At 36.8% G+C, this 16,245-nt stretch overlaps 1 protein-coding gene across 1 annotated transcript in view; it reads right to left on the bottom strand.

Annotated features, from left to right (window-relative positions):
* LOC311441264 (uncharacterized protein) overlaps positions 1–16,245 on the bottom strand; it is a 119,289-nt gene that overhangs the window by 85,554 nt on the left and 17,490 nt on the right. Inside the window, exon 6 of the mRNA XM_084529170.1 lies at positions 6,483–6,687. Within this exon, the coding sequence (XP_084385296.1) occupies positions 6,483–6,537 (55 nt within the window). The 5' untranslated portion in view covers positions 6,538–6,687. The remainder of the gene's footprint in view (positions 1–6,482; positions 6,688–16,245) is intronic.

The following is a 16,245-nucleotide window of genomic DNA, read 5'->3' as shown; positions in this document are numbered from 1 at the left end:
TCTACTGATCTGAGGAGAAGTATTAAATTTAAAAGACAACCACAGATTAATAGTGTTCTACTCTCTGCTGTTCACTTTGCACAGCTTCCACATCAACAGAAGTTTGGTACTTGATAACATGGAAAGAATTATTAAAAATACAGGCTAAGAGGATATCACAAAGCTCAGATAAAAGGAAATTTTCCTAGCAGAGCATGTAAAAGCTTGGAGTTTTAATTCTGGCTTTGCAACAAAAATGCTAAGGAATAACATCAAGGCAACAGAACAGTTTCATTAATGTTTTGTTCTCCCATCACAGACTCATTTCAAACTCTAGTGTTTCGTGACAACACCTGATATGGCTGGGGAAATGTTTTAATACCACACATTATCAAAAAGATCACAGTAACATGAAAAAATGTGTTTAGATTCTATACCAATAATTAGTAAAATGAGGATTGTGTAATAAATTTAGTGATTATAATTAGGAATGGAAAAAAGATATTGTAACAATTATGAAATCAAAGCAATACATTATATTAAAAATGTACTCAAACTCCATTACCCAATTTCAGAAAGAAAAAACAAAAAAAGTACTGATATGGTTCAATGTCTCACAATTTAATAGTTAAAACATTAACTTTTTTTTTTTTTTTTTTTTTTTAAAAAACAGACTCCTAACTAGACTCAGAACAGCACACTTTCCATGATTTATTCTCTGTTTACAAGACATTAATAAGAGGATAAGGATCTTTTCCACGTACTTTGAAGATTTTAATAACTCTGACCATACTACCCTTAAATTTTAAAGCTGTACCAAATCTTCCCTTACCTATATATGCCCAAAATACATTTCAGACTTCAGGAGAACATTGCATTCCTAATGCCTGGGAACCCATGAACATCAACACTAGAAATACAATTTTATACATAAAACCCATAGTATTTCAAGGCAAAACAGATTTCAAAAAGCAATGAAGAAATTCAGAATGATATACAGTGACAGAGCAATGAAGCAAATCACTAGATCTCCATGCCTCATTTTTTGATACTAGCTTTGACACCTTATTCTTTATAAAATATATATCATTCAATTTATTTTTTTTAATACAAAATGCTAAGATTTCAGTTTAGTTTGGGAACGGGAAAAATGTTCATTCTCTCCCTCAGCGCAGTAAACACCCACAAGTTATGTCTACACTTAAAAGTGGTTTGGACAACGGAAGAATGAGAGAGGTGCCGAGGACCCAGCACCCATGCTATTGCACAGGAATATATCCACATGTAATACATATGATTTCCTCACTGATAAGAACTACCAGAATTTGGAGGACTTGAGGCCAATCTCTCATGAAAGCCAAAAGGAAAAACTCACCAAAAAATATATCAAATAAATGGCTAAATTAATAAATTTATTATATTCTTCTCTTATGAAATTTATTTTATATATTTTTAAATGGTAATATTTTGTCTTGATCAAAACAACAGGGATTTTCACTGTAAAATAGTTTCTTTATTTGAGTGATAACAAATTGCTTGTACAATTGCTCGAACATTCCTATTCAAAAAGAAAAATTATACTTGAAACTGCCACCATAGCATTGCAATCTGTTAGTGTATGTTAGTAGCAACTAGCCCATTCCCAAAAGGAGACAGGCTTCAAATGGAAAATTCAGACCTCAATGTCTAATTTTGCAAAAGATAGTCTTGCAGGTCCAGTGTGTGCTTATACTCCCTGACAACAAAAAATCACTTGAAGATTTTGAATCAAATTTGAGTTCCTTAAGAAAATTTGAGGATGTTCAGAAAAAAGTTGTTCTAATTTGAGATGATTCACTACAATACTTTCCCATTAGTTTTTCACAATATGTCAGTATTACGAAAACTGAATATAGCCCTGCAGAGAAGGTGTGCACAGTTAGATTATGTGACCTCTTTTTGTCTTGCTGAAGTTTTAAATACCCAGGAATCTGCTCTCTGCTGGTCTCCAGCACAGAATTTGTCAGAGTACCAATGAAATTCAACTACTTTCTTTCAAACTTTTACTTTTGCCATTCCTGTTAGTCTAGAATAATAAGGGAATTTTGTTTTTATGTGTACAGAATACAAGAAAACAAACAAAAAAATACGAGGGTATCTGTATTGAAAGATTCAAATCAAGTGTGAAAAAAATCTCCTGGTGGGAATACTTTTTTTTTTTTTTTTTTAATTTCTTTGTATTTGAACCAATTCACCCCTTCTGCAATATCTCCATAGCTTTCAAAGTGACATGTAAACAAGTCCAGAAGTACTGAACTGGCATTGCACTCAAACCCAGAGAATGTAGTACTCATCTATCATTTATAGCAACATACTGAGAGCAGCTGTGAATGCCATGCTAACAGTTTGCTTAGGATGATGCAGTGCAATTGGAGAGGCATGCCTAGGATACGTTACCCTCATAATAATGCAAGGAGACAGAGAGCTGTGTGGTGTGCAAGTAATTTATGGTGGCATACAGTTTAAAGCATTGGTTATGAAGAAGGTAGGTGATTTGTATTATCCTGTGGATAACAACTATTACAGACTAGCCTAGTACTTGTAAAATTCATAGAAGAGTATGGCATATGCCAAGGCAATTATTTTGTGTTAGCCAGTACACAGAAAGCCAGGAAGGCATTAATTTGGAGATGATTAGAACCTGCTGTTTTCATTGTGAATAATTTATCTATTGAATGTAGCAGTCAGTTACTGACAATTTACAAATGGAAAATACTGGTTGTTTTTTGTTGTTGTTATTTTTTAATTTGCGTATCATCACTGTCCTTGTTTTTCAGATTTCTAACTCAAGTACCATAGAAACCACTGTGTTGATCAGGGTAGGGCACATCTCAGATTTCTTCATCACCTGGCTCTGACAAGGCAAGTCACAGCTTTGTGCCTCATTACAGTGCCATTGTGGGATCATGCTGAAAACAAGTCAACAGCAACAGCACACAGCCACTGAAATATTTTCACAGGAATCTATAAATTAAAGTGGACGGGAAAGTAGTGAGGATGAGAAAGATATACTGATAAATAACCAATACATTTATAAGTAAATATTGATACATTAATACGTATTGATTAATGAAATTGCATTAACACAATTTAATGATACTTAGCCAATACTAATGCACTCTTCATATTATATGCAACTTGATTTTTTATAAAACCCTTTTCAAATAGAAGCCTTCCAATCTCTCCTATGCAATATGAGCTGTTTCACACACCTCAATGACTACTCTGCAACCAAAAAAAATAAGTTAGAACTTTTATGTCTACTATTTTTGTCCTCTTTATTCTGATAAGTCACTCTAAGTGTTTTTATAGAAAAAGTAATTTCTGAAAAAGTGTAATGAATGTAATATCAACGGGGTGAACCTACAGACCATGTTCAAAGAAGCATAAAATTATCTGCTTATGAAGGTCAATTAGTTTTGACATTAATTTTGGTAGCACAAGTTAAACTATTTTTCTCTACACTAGTAAAAATAAAGCAAGGTCCAGAAAAACTACAGGAACATTTTCAAATTGCCAAAACATTTTCATAATTCTTTTAGTTTACAAGTAAACTAAAACATTTATTTATTTATTTATTTATTTATTTTAACTTCAAACAATGTGTATGCACTTACACATTCCTGTTGCTGAGAATGTGCTTGATTATATTACGGGAGTAAAACTAATAGCTATCTAGAAGAAATGCCTAAGAAATTGATGGAAATTATAAGTTAATTTGAAGCAAGCATTGAAAACCATAATGAAACTGCATTTCAAATTAATTATACTTCTTTAATCACAACAGCAGATATGCTGCACATCTAAACACAACAAAATACAACAAAATCTGAGGTAAAAAGAATTAGTTAAAAGACTTTTATGGAAGTTAAACAATTTATCTTTCTGCATGAGAATTTCATTTTCTACTTTAAAAAATATGACTTGCCAAACAATTCCAGCAATAACTGGAAGCAGACCAATTTCCAGAAATGAATGTTTTATATTTTCAAGCATACTTCTGTTAATTAAAAAATCAATTGGCCTTGAAAATACTGAAGAGACTACCCGCACACCCCACCTCCTCACTATATTCTATAGATACTTTTAAGCAAACAAAATTTTCTTTTCTGAGAAGGCTTCAGGAAGTAGCATTAGTAACAACATTGTCAGTGGAATTTTAAGTACCAGGCTTTGTAAGAGCAACACCAAGCTTCTGAGGCTCTCAGAAGACCTTGCTCCCACTGGGGAAGATGGAAACATGCACGTGCTGGTACTTAAGTGACAACAGTGTCAGCACGTGGTTTTTTACTCTAAAAACTATAGACATCTTTTAGCTAGCAACATTTTTTCCATACATCTTAATCAATTCCTGACCAAAGTTTCCAAAGGCTTGAAGTTTAGCTTTGATAAGTGCTCTTTTCCTAAACTATCTATCTCCATTCAAAAGTGGCCCTCTTGCAAACCAGTGAGCATAAGAGGAATTTTGGGGGTTATCTCAATGTTACTTTTCCTAAACCTACATTTTTCATTCTCATTTATATTCTTTCTCACAGCAGACAGGACTTTTTTTTTTTCCCCAGTTCTGAAAAAAACAAACTTATTTTAGCCCTTTGCCAATGCATAGGGTGCTAGGAAGTAGGACAGAGCAGGAATGACTTTGAAAGTCTTAATAATAATCTTTACAACTGAATATTTTGGGGTTTCTTTCCAGAAACAGAAATAAATATAAAGAAGACTTTACTGTTGCCCAAATTATCATAACCAGATGAGGGAAATTCTGCCTTGACAGATGGTGAGATGGTCATCAAGAATTCCCATTATTCCTTGAAATGCCACAACTGAAGAGTTCTTACACTTGTGTTAACAATAATTTCTCTTTTCTCATATGTTGTCAACTCTGAAGTCATCTAACCTAAAAAGTTAATTATAGCAAAAATGAAAGTCTAGAGCAGCTGTATCCCCTAGCCACAGTGAGAACAGTAACAACAACAACAATTATTTCGTCTCCTACACTATACCCAGCCTTTCATTTTGGAATACCAGGACTCAGTTTATGGTTGCCAATATATGAATCTTTATTGCCATATCCTGTGGTACCACAGAGGTAGGCCTCCTGCTGAAGTATCAGAAAAAAATGTACCATCGGCCCCACATCATTCGCTCACTCAAATTGCACGTGGCTTATGAGAGAGCAACTGAGCTAAACCCCTCAGAATCTCTAAGGTAAAGAACAATGAGATTTACGGTTATAATATCAAGAAAAATAAAAATGCATGTCTTGTATAGGTATATTTTAATAACCCTCTGTTTTTACTCATATAGCAAATTAAATCTAGTAAATTTTGAACAGCCTAAGAATCTAGTAAAATTTTGAACAGCCTAAGAAGCACATCTACTTGGAGAAGTTTATTTTTACATTTCTATGGCTTCTTTCAGCTTTGGGGAAATTCAAACATCTGGTTACTCTGGCCAAGGTATTCACCATCCTGCTGCTAAGCAAGTGCTCAAGTCAATGGCCTATGGTTTTTCGTTATACATCCTTCTGCTGGCTGAAAAAAAGAGCCAAACTACAGGTTACCCTTCTCTCCTCCTTTGTGCAAGCACTGGTTTCAATGCATTCCTGTGCTATTATTAGGTTGCCCTGCTTCATACTGAAAGTCCTCCCACGGTTCCCAGCAGGATGCCAGTTGCTGGCAAGTGCCAAGAGCCTGAAGGCTGTGCATCTGTTCAGAGACTGACAGGTAGCACAGCAAGTTAAAAAGCCTATAAATTTGCAGCAGGAGGCTTAGCAGAGACAAATAAAACCCCTGCTTCACTTTGTTTTTCAAGCACTGGGTCATGTTACGCCACTGTTTTCTTGCAGGGAGCTGTTTCCCATCTGGGCACATCCCCACCAGCTCCCAGGGGATGCTGAGCAGCTCAGAGCAGTGGCAGGTGCTGCGCCAGCTCATATGGGCCCTTTTGAGGAACACGACTGGTGTAGAAGATGGTGGGTGTCAAGTTTTGTCTCCCTGGCATTGATTTTTCTAAAAATGTCTTAGTATTGTCTCAACTGTCTGCAAGCCAAACCTGCAGTATGGGGCTCACGCCAGTATTTTTCCACTGAATAAATGGGCTCAGTCCATGGGCCAGTGATTCCAGTGGTATGAACAGACCTAACTCAGCTGCTGAAGTCACTGACTCTACACCAGCTAGCAGCAGGTATGGGCCTGATGCAATTTTTCACTCAAGCTCACATACAACAGAAGGAAAGTAATTGCAAGAGTAAATTGTTTCAGCACAAAGTTTCAGTATCTTTAGGAGAAGGAATATTTTACTGCTGTCCTCTATGTTGTGAGGTGACGTTAAATTGACATTAAGAAGAATAGCACAGATGATGGAAAGTTCAGAAAAATTAAATAAAACTATGGTTAAATGGTTACTGACATCATTCAAAGACACCAGCTTGCCATTATGCCTAGATCTACAGATGTAGTGCTTACTAGATGGGAAACAGAAGGTCCCCAGTTTCTTTCCACGTGTCACAGAAGGCCACATGTAATCTTCAGCATAGCACCAAGGCCTGAATTCTTTTCTGAAGGCAGGTGGTCCCTTGCGTAGTCCCAGGCAGTTGGCTGGAGAAGGGATAGAGGGGGCTGCTGTCGCTCAGGGAGAGCATGATCTGCTAGTAGTACGGTTCTTAGGTGCCTGCCAGGTTAAATCACAATAACTATGAAGAACAAAGAATTTTGGTTAAATGAGGAAGCTGAACACAGTTAGGCCACTGATTTAAGTAGCCTTCCATATAATGAATATATTACATTTTGGCTCCACATTAACAGATGCTAGTATTATAGAGATGTCAGCATACATTTTAGCTACCACTTCTTAAGCTCAAGACACATAATATTCTTTGTTGAGGGAAACAAAACAAAATAAATAAATAAATAAATCAGATTCTATGGATTATAGAGCTCTCTTAATTCAAGCCTCCTAGCTGTGGAAACCATACATCAACTTATCAAAAATCAACTTATGGAATAAATAAATAAATAAATAAATAAAGCAGAAAATAGTTTCCAAGGATAAAACTGAACAATTAAAAAATTATATCCTCAATATGTTAAAATTTTAATTGAACCAACCTGTGTCTCGTTAATGTTCATTTTGCATGGTACATTAGGGAAAACACTGCTTTGAAGAATTATCTAATTCTGCCTTGCCCCTTGCTGCTAAGCTTTTAGGGACAGAAGAGCAAAGGCTGTAAGTCTTTAACACTAAATACAGATAATATGCCCAGAATAATGATCTCCAGCAAATTTATTTTTATTATAATTTTAACGATTTTTTTTTTTTTGCTAAGAACTACATGGACATTTCCTATTCAAAACTATCTTAAAAAAATCTCATTTTAAACTTAGTTAAACTTAGCACTTCGACTTCAAAAATCAACATCCCACTGAGACGAATGATGGTAATTCATATTTATTTTAGAGCTATTATTTCTACCATGTGGAGACTGAAATCTTGTATGTATTGAGGAGATGTTTCTAAATTCCTTACGGGCACCGTTTTCTGTTCCATTTACTCTACTGCTAACATCTGGACAAAAAGTACCTGCAGACCACCTGTTACCATCTCTGTTTAAAGCAGTATTTCATTCTCATTTCACAGAAGACCTAGTAAGATAGACCTGAAAATATAAGTGGTAGCTCTTTGTCCTGTGATTAATGGGGCAAAAAAAATTGCTCTCACAAAAGCAAAGACTAGGAATTAGGGTATTTGAAATACATCTCCCAACTCTAACTCACACAGCTGTCAAAAACACATTGGGTGTTACTGCTAACTTATTTGGTCTTTTGTCTCTCATGCATTCAGCCTTTGTTGAAAGAATATTTTCAGACACTGTGTTTTATACACTGCCTATCATACTCACTTTGTGTGATAAACTCAATAGAGAGCAGTGACAAATGTTAAGCTATTATATTATATGCCTAACTCATTTTTTCAGACTGATGGACACCAATTGTTTGGGTATCTTTAGAGTCTGGGATCTGAGTAAGCTGAAGGAAACAAGGAGAGGGAGGGAATGGAAACATATAAGCAACACCTTTCCTCTGCCCATCCCTAAAGACACGGGGAAATGCAATTAATTGCAAAAAGATCCAGCTTCAGGGTGTTACATAACTGACATAGATCTACAGCTTGGCTTGGATGGGACTGTTCTACTGCAGAATCAACTCTGAGTAAAGAGAACGGACAGGAAAATTTTCATGCAAAGCAGCATAAATCTTGACACTGTTGCTTAAAAAAGAAAAAAAAAAAAGCAGCTACTAAATTTAAAAAATCTTGAACAGTTCTAAGGTGTATTGTATGAAATTGCTATGAAAAGTTGAATACTATTTTAATGTTCCAAGATGGGAAAAGTGAATGTATACATTTAGAAGAGTGGATGCTGCCATTCTGAAGGTTGCCAGTTTGCACATATGACAAAAATGGGCTATGACCCACACCTGTTTTAACTCACAGAATGTCCCTTTCCTAATCACACGTTTTGAATCAACAAATGCAGGATAATTACCACATCGGTGAAGAAATGGAGCAGTGGGCAAGGATCAAAATCATTATATGGGCACTTCCCAAACACTTTGTCCATGTTCTTACACCACAAATCAATTCATAGGCTGCAAAGGCAGACGGATAGTTATAATCACCTGATTGACCACTTACACAATAGAGGGTGAAGAATTTCAAATGAGAATTTGTGCAGGCTCATAGCTGCTCTTCAATACATCATTTATATTTAGAAAGTTAGCCAGTATGGATAAATCACAACCAGTAAATCCTTGAGAAAAAATTTTTTGGAAAAAAAAAAAAAAAAAGGTAAAAGAAAAAGCAATATTTCATTCTGCTTATGTTATTTGTAAATACTCAGCTCTACATTCTAAACCTAGCACTGAGTGAGCCAGTATGAAATAAGTGGCTTCAGATCAGTGTTGTGGTGATGCTTAGGGCAGAAGGGGACAGTGCTTCAACCTTGAGGGTAGGGTTTGGTCAGAGCTACCAGATGAGGCTGGGAGAGGCCCTCAGGCTGGATTCAAGTCTGAAGCTAACAGAGGTAGGACTGCAACATTTACAGCTCCATATAAATTACCACACCACCTCCACTTCCCTTCCCTGAACCTAAAGAAAACCAACCAAACAAACCCTAAACTTTCCTAAATAAACTTCTGTTACCTATGCAATGCTCAGGAGAGATTAATTCTCAAACTGCTCCTTAGTTAAAAATGGACTTGATTTTTTGTTCCACTTGTATTGAGTAGGCTTTGAACCTTTCTCTATTAAAATGGTTTGAGCTCCCCCCGGTGTTCCCCACCCCCCACCTCCAAAAGTACAAATTAATGTTTCTTTAATTGATAAGAAAATGTTACTGCCTTTTTTTTTTTAATGTCATGCTGCAGTGTGGTTATGAGGACTCAAAGTCTCAAATGATTTCAGGTCATTCCTTTTTCATTTAACTATTATGCATTAACTTACATTTATTTGTTCCGTATTATTTCCATAAGAAAAATACTTCATCATCATCAACAACATGCAGTACTCATGCTGCAGATTTCAGCCAGATGTTAGTATACAGGAACTGGTGATTGCCAACATGACAGACAGTGCTTTCTGAAGCATCTTCAGAAAGTTAAATATAAGCAGTTATTTGCAGTTTACACCTGCAAAACTTAGCAATGCACTCATGCCACCTATTGGCAAATTACATATGACTCACAACTGAGTACAGTTTTCTGATGAGCACAGACTAAATATTTTAACTATGAAGTAGTGTGTACATAATTGATAATAAATATACATAAAGAAATAAAAGAAATTAAAAAGCTAATGGTCCACTTTTACTTACAGAAGTTGATTTCTATAGGCAGTGTCCCTAACCTTTGAATAAATATTTCATTGGCTATCAAAGACCTTTATAGAAATAAGATCATAAGAGGTGTTACCAATGTTGTTCACCAACACTTTGCAGAAAACATCAAGTTTCTTTTCATCTATTGTGGAAAGATATGAGATAGGCAGTGATAAATTATGCAGCTACAAATGTCACTGGAAGAGCAGCATGCCGTTGTTTTTTTTTATTCTGAAAGTTTTCCACAACGTTTAGCAGCACATCTTGGAATAACTTGTTTAACTTAATTTGCCCCTATGCACTAGAACAAACACATCAAAAATAAATAAATAAAAATAATAATAAGAAGAAGAAGAGAGGGGGAGGAAGGTGGATGGAAAAAAAAAAATAAATTAATACAAACAAACAAAAAACCCCACACTCATAAATTCAGAGTTCCAAAACAGCTTCCAATAAAGCCAGGAAAGTCCACAGTGACTCTTCCAGGATTTAGAAAACATTCTCCCAATTCAAAAATCTCTTTTTCAATTTCCTCTTAGCATAAAAATGGACATGTCAGCTATGGGTAGAAGCATAACTTAAGTGATACTCAGGTCATTTTGCTTATTTCCAAATATTTACATTTTCAAAACAGTTCAAGAGAATATGGATTCACAGACACATTTTGATAAACTTGTCAAATATAGCCGGGTTCTCCGATCAACAGAGCGTCTCTTAGAACAGTTGCAAAATGCAGTGTCTAGTCAGCTTTGGGAGTACGGCCATTAAAATGGCAACAGAGAACACTACAGGAAATATTTACTGTTGTCAGCAGAGCAACAGATATGCTTTCATTACCTAACGCTAGGAACTGAGAACATTTGTTTCCTTTTGGAGAAAGGATCTGTCTCCATTCCAAAATGTTGCTATAAGAATGCAACATATTTATGCTCATGTCTTTTATGAAAATACTATGTGCGGACCAGGAATATGTCACATCTATGTATTTTTTCTCATATCCACTGAAAAGTGAAGCTGGCTTAAAACCTAATGCTGTGCGTAGCTGGCTTCACTCTCAGTTCTTTTCATCCTCAATAGAAGCATTTCCTTCTGCATAGGATGGTCACCCATTTAATTACATGGTAGAGAGGAAAAAAAAAAAAAAAGGAAAGGAAAACTCAGCTGTGGAGATAAATCTCAATAGAAATGTAATGAATACTCCTGCCAAGAATCATTTACAAAACTTGCTATTCAATGCTAACCATCAGAAGTGGGACATCCACAAATCCATCTGTGAATCTGGAGATAAGGAGCTGTTATTTAGTACCCAAAGCAGTTTGCTGCTGGCCAACAGCATATCCACCACTTCAAATTAGCAGTAGCAAGATATACGATAGCATTTTGAACTGCAACAATTTCAGTCCCCTAAGCTAGTGAACTCACTGCCTCTGGGCCCTTAGATCTGCCCTCCTTTGTGAGCTTAATATCATTCATTAGGTGCAGAGCGAAGAAAGGCAGAAACTGGGGCACAGACCCAGCCATCCTGATGCTATTATTCAATCAACACCAAGAGTGCAGGCCCAACAGAATTACAAAAATACTCAGTGAGATAAGTATCTCCAGGCTCTGCTTCATAGCTGGATTTTTTCACTTTTGTAAGTGGTAAGCTAAGACAAGTCAGACCAGGAAAAAAAAAAAAAAAAAAAGAGAGAGAGAGAGAGAGAGAGAGAATCCAGACTGATAACCATGTATTAAAATATTTATAAGATGAGACCACAGAAGAGAATTCTAATTATGAACTTTGGAGAAAAGGACAGAAGTGCTAGCCTTTTTTATTTTTTCCTCTCTCAGCTAACAGATGCTTTTCTACATGTCTACAAATACACCTGACTGCAGAATACTCCAGCTATTCTGTGTTCTTTTTTAGGACTTCCAGATCCCTGGGGCTCAAGGAAAGAAGGAAAGGGAAGCCATTCTCATTCCAGCTGAAGATATTTGGAGAAGACTCTTTGGTTTCTGTTAAAGCTGCTGTCAGCTGCCTGGTGAGAATGGACCTGAAGTACCTTACTTCTAGCAAAATTTCAAGCCAACCTAAAAGCAACCCTTGTGACTTCCATAGGGATTGCACTCAGATAATACACATCTTTGAACTGTACTACTTCACCTTGTGTGTCAATGCAAAATATTGTCATTCATTTTTCATTATTCTATTATTACTATTACTCTATTCATATATTTTTTCTACCCAGTCAAAAAAACAATTAGAAAAACAAATACATTAAGATCAGCGTAGAGTTGCTTCAGCCAGTCCTTTGAAAAATTTGATAAATTCTGTAGTGATAAAGAAAGTATGCTAAGCCTAAAATTCTATGTTTATGTTTTAGGCATTAGTATAAGGATTTCAGAGCTCTACAGCTCTCATCTACAAAAGAAATAATATTTTTTTTTATGATACTGCAAACATTCAGGTAGCAGACTCAACATTTACTGCCCTGGATTTGGTACCATCTGCCCACTCCAGCAAGTACTCTGGTTGTTCTTCAAAGAGTACCTCCCAAAGCTTTTCCTGCTCTCTAGTCTCCAAAAATCAGTCTCTGCTGACTCTACCCTTCATTTTGAATGCAAATTTCTTTTGTACGTTGGAACAGGACATGTGCCAAATTTAAACTCTTGTTTTCTGCTGCTCTGAACTGACAGAGCACTACTTTGTTTTCCAATGTCATTCTTGATTACCAGGTGACTAGCACTGACTGTTATGAAAGTTCTGTTCTTGTCTAATTGTCCTCTGCTTTGGTCTCCAAACTTTCCAGCATTTTATGCATAATACAGCTTGGAACAAGAGAGAGTCAAGAGCAACTGTCTGACCAGTCCACAAGAAGGCTGAAGACAAACACAAGGACTGGCACTAGGAAGAGGAGCCTATGTGTCCAAAGACCATGCCTGGTCTTTGGACACATAGACACACAGCATAAATACACATTGAAATGTTGATATAGCAAGGATTCCAGGGAGAAAATCCTTTCAGAATTATTTGCATTCCATAAGGGCAATGAGAGCTGAGGTCGCTGCTGCAGACTGAGAAGTGCTTCTCTGAATTGGGCTCCTGCTGCATCCCAGCTGCACAAAGGCATCCAAAACCAACACCGAAAGCAAATTTTGTGCACCCTTCCAACAGCTTGGTTTAGAAACCTCAGTTTACAAATCTTTGTGTGAATTCTCCCTGCTCTCATCTCATGAAGAGGGAGAAAGCAGGAGAATGGCTGTGACCAAAGACCCATCTAATTGGTTACCCTGTCTGCAACTGGAAGGCAGGAGGAGATGGCCAGTGGAAATTAAGGCATAACATAGGCATACGGGGCAATCCTGAGGGGAAGTATCAGCTCTCTGTGGATCATGGTCTATTCTGAGCCAGACAGAGTATCCTCATATGTAAACAAAACTCAGCAGTAAGGTGCCCAGCTAGCTCCACACAGACATTTTTACTCTTCCATCCACTCACTGACTTGACCTGCTGCTATTTATGCAATGAGAAAGCAAACGGAAGAATAAACATTAAAAGAACAATAAAAAGAAAATTACTCCTCCACCATGCACATACAAACGCACAGCTTGATAGAGATTGAGTAGTTCCTCTCTTTTTGACCCTCCACACAAAATCACAGCCTTCAGACTTCTGTCAGAGGGCACCACTACTGTATTTCAGCTGCAGCTGAAGACAGCAAAGCAGCAACCCCTACCACATTTCAAGAAAGCAGGCACTTGCATTGACCCAAACGCTCTGTATATATTATGATCTGCTGTATGTAACACTGCCACACGTCTCAGAAACTAAACTGTTTGGTACAGTAATGTTCAGAATCAGCAAACAAATGTCTCCTCTCCCCACCCACGCATCCCTCAAATGCTCTGTAATCCATAATATAGTTGAGTTCAGTCTCGTCTCATCCCACATCTAGAATAAATCCTTCTGAAATGTAAGTAGAAATCATGAGGGATCACACATGGCTCTGGAACTTAGAGAAAAGCTTACGTGCTGAGTGATGTGATAGGGATCGACAACATCAAAGCTGCAGACAAAATTAGATTCTGCTGCCTGATACACAGGACTGATGGTTACCTTGGCAAGATATTCTCTGAAATTTATGATCATGTACTGCAGGGCTAAACTGAGGAGAAAATGCTTGCTGCCAGTGCAGTGGTTTGTGTGTAATTTAATAAACAGCAGCTCTCTAAAGGCAAATACAGGGTGCATCAACCTTCCCAGCAACAGTGAGTTTCACCTTTCCTAGGTAGGATATGAGCAATATTTTAAAACTAATCCAAGCAGGCTCTCAGGAGAACAAGTAGTATTCAAATGTAATCAAGGCAATATGAAATTGTCTCTGTGGTAACTATTGGCACCTACTCATAATGTATTGCTCAAATGTGCTAACAGATGCACTGATTTTTGTCTTTTAGGCAGATTAAGATGCTTGCTCTAAAAATAAGAGAGCACCTTTAGATTAATGTGATAGTGCTTTAAAATTAATTTTTACTGTGTTGGGTGAAAAAGTTGTGTGTGATGACGCAAAACCATTCAGATCGCCGGCCTCCAGAGTGGCATTTAAGAGGTAATATTGCTGAGCAAATATATGCCCACTCATGCAGTGCTATCCAGCACACTCCATAAATTAAAATTAATTAAACTGAAGCATCATCTTTGATGGGAACAGAATTTGCATCTGCAAATTTAATAATGAGTAACTGTGTAATATTTTTATCAAACACCTCTAATTCTATTAATCTTTAATTGACTTGTGGCACCTTAATTTCACATTCCTCATACTTCTTAAAGGGAAAACCAAAAATGTACAAAACTGCTTTAAAAACTAATAATAAGGGAAGCTGTGTATTTTTGACCAGATGTGACTCAATGCTGCAGAGCTAATCAGGGGATTTCCTATCAGTTTTCTAGGAATTCAATTTCTCCAAATTTAGTCCAGTAAAAGTAAGACCAAATATTACTAATATTTATCAGTGTTAGTATTTTACTGGCAAACAGTACTGACTTCAAGATACTTAAAGCATAGCAATACAATAGAGCAGAAAAACATAAAATTATCTAGCTGAAGGCTGCTATATAGACAGATGAAATAAAATTTTGCACCGTTAAATGACCTGAAAAGTGACAGGAAAGATTAAAATAAAGAAAGCAATGATTTGTTTTCTTGCCAAGAGCATGGCTTTCAGAAAGAATCAGAGATTAATGCCCAGAGAAGGGGAAGAAGGGAATGCCTGAAGGAAAGTAACTGGAGGGTGAGTCGGTGGTTGGAAATTCAGCAGCGATAGCACCTGCATCAGCTGAAGAGGTCGGCATCCTCTTCTCTTTCCAACTGTGCCTCACCATCCTGTGCTGTGCATGCAGCTGCATAGTCAGCCAGACCAGGAGCCTCTCTGACTATAAAATAATTAGGAGAAGAGAATGTTTTATAAAGGACATGAATAGATCATTTGGATACAGTCGGGAAAAAAAAGAAAAAGAAAGGGGAATGGGGAAAAGATTAAAGTCTTGTGTTCATCACAATGTGAATGTCAATACAGCGTTGACTAAAATGTGGAACCTCAAATTATTGTAGAAATGAAATCCAGAGTTTTGCAGTAATTTCTGTGGAGTTTTACTAATTTATTCCTATTTCCAAGGGCAAAAAGGCCAGAAAATGGGTGAACTAAGTACAGAATATGAATAGTCTGGCTCACAGGGCAAAAAATTGCCACACAGCAGATGACCATGGAGCTACTCTTGCACTTCAGAGTTACACACAGAGCAGAGACTATAGCTTGGGGGGGGAGGACAGATTACTTTTTATTGCCATCTGCTTAAATGAAGGCAGGTGTTTTTCTTCCCTTCCACCTTTTATTAGACTATTGAATTTTATGTGACTACTTTACTGCAATTAAAAGGTACATTTCTCACCCCAGTGTAACCTCCCTCTCATTACATCCACTCCTCCAACAGTCTTTAGTTTAAACATCAACTCATTCACCTATCAGGAAGAACAAACAGAGGACTTAGTTCCTTTCTGGTTGTGTTCACAGAGCATACTTGCACTGAACTGCTCTGGTTGCAGTAATTTTCTTGATAGTTGCTGCATGGAGTCTACTCTGTTCATCATTTCTTTTCAGATGACACTTCCTGTCTCCAGTGCTATTTTCAGTTTCTTTTAAACTGCAAGCCTTGATATTTATGAATAATACCTCTAATAATGCCTCTGGGTAACCAAAAGATTTCCATTAATTATCTCAGTAAGAACTGAAGAAAGAAGAGCAAATATATTATCTGAACGGAACCATGCTATCAAAAAGGCCTCCCCACAACTGCAATTTCAAAAAGGTCTTAC

This window comes from Aythya ferina (assembly GCF_964211825.1).
Source record: "Aythya ferina genome assembly, chromosome: 9".
NCBI lineage: Eukaryota > Metazoa > Chordata > Aves > Anseriformes > Anatidae > Aythya > Aythya ferina.
This window is presented reverse-complemented; position numbering and strand designations above follow the sequence as displayed.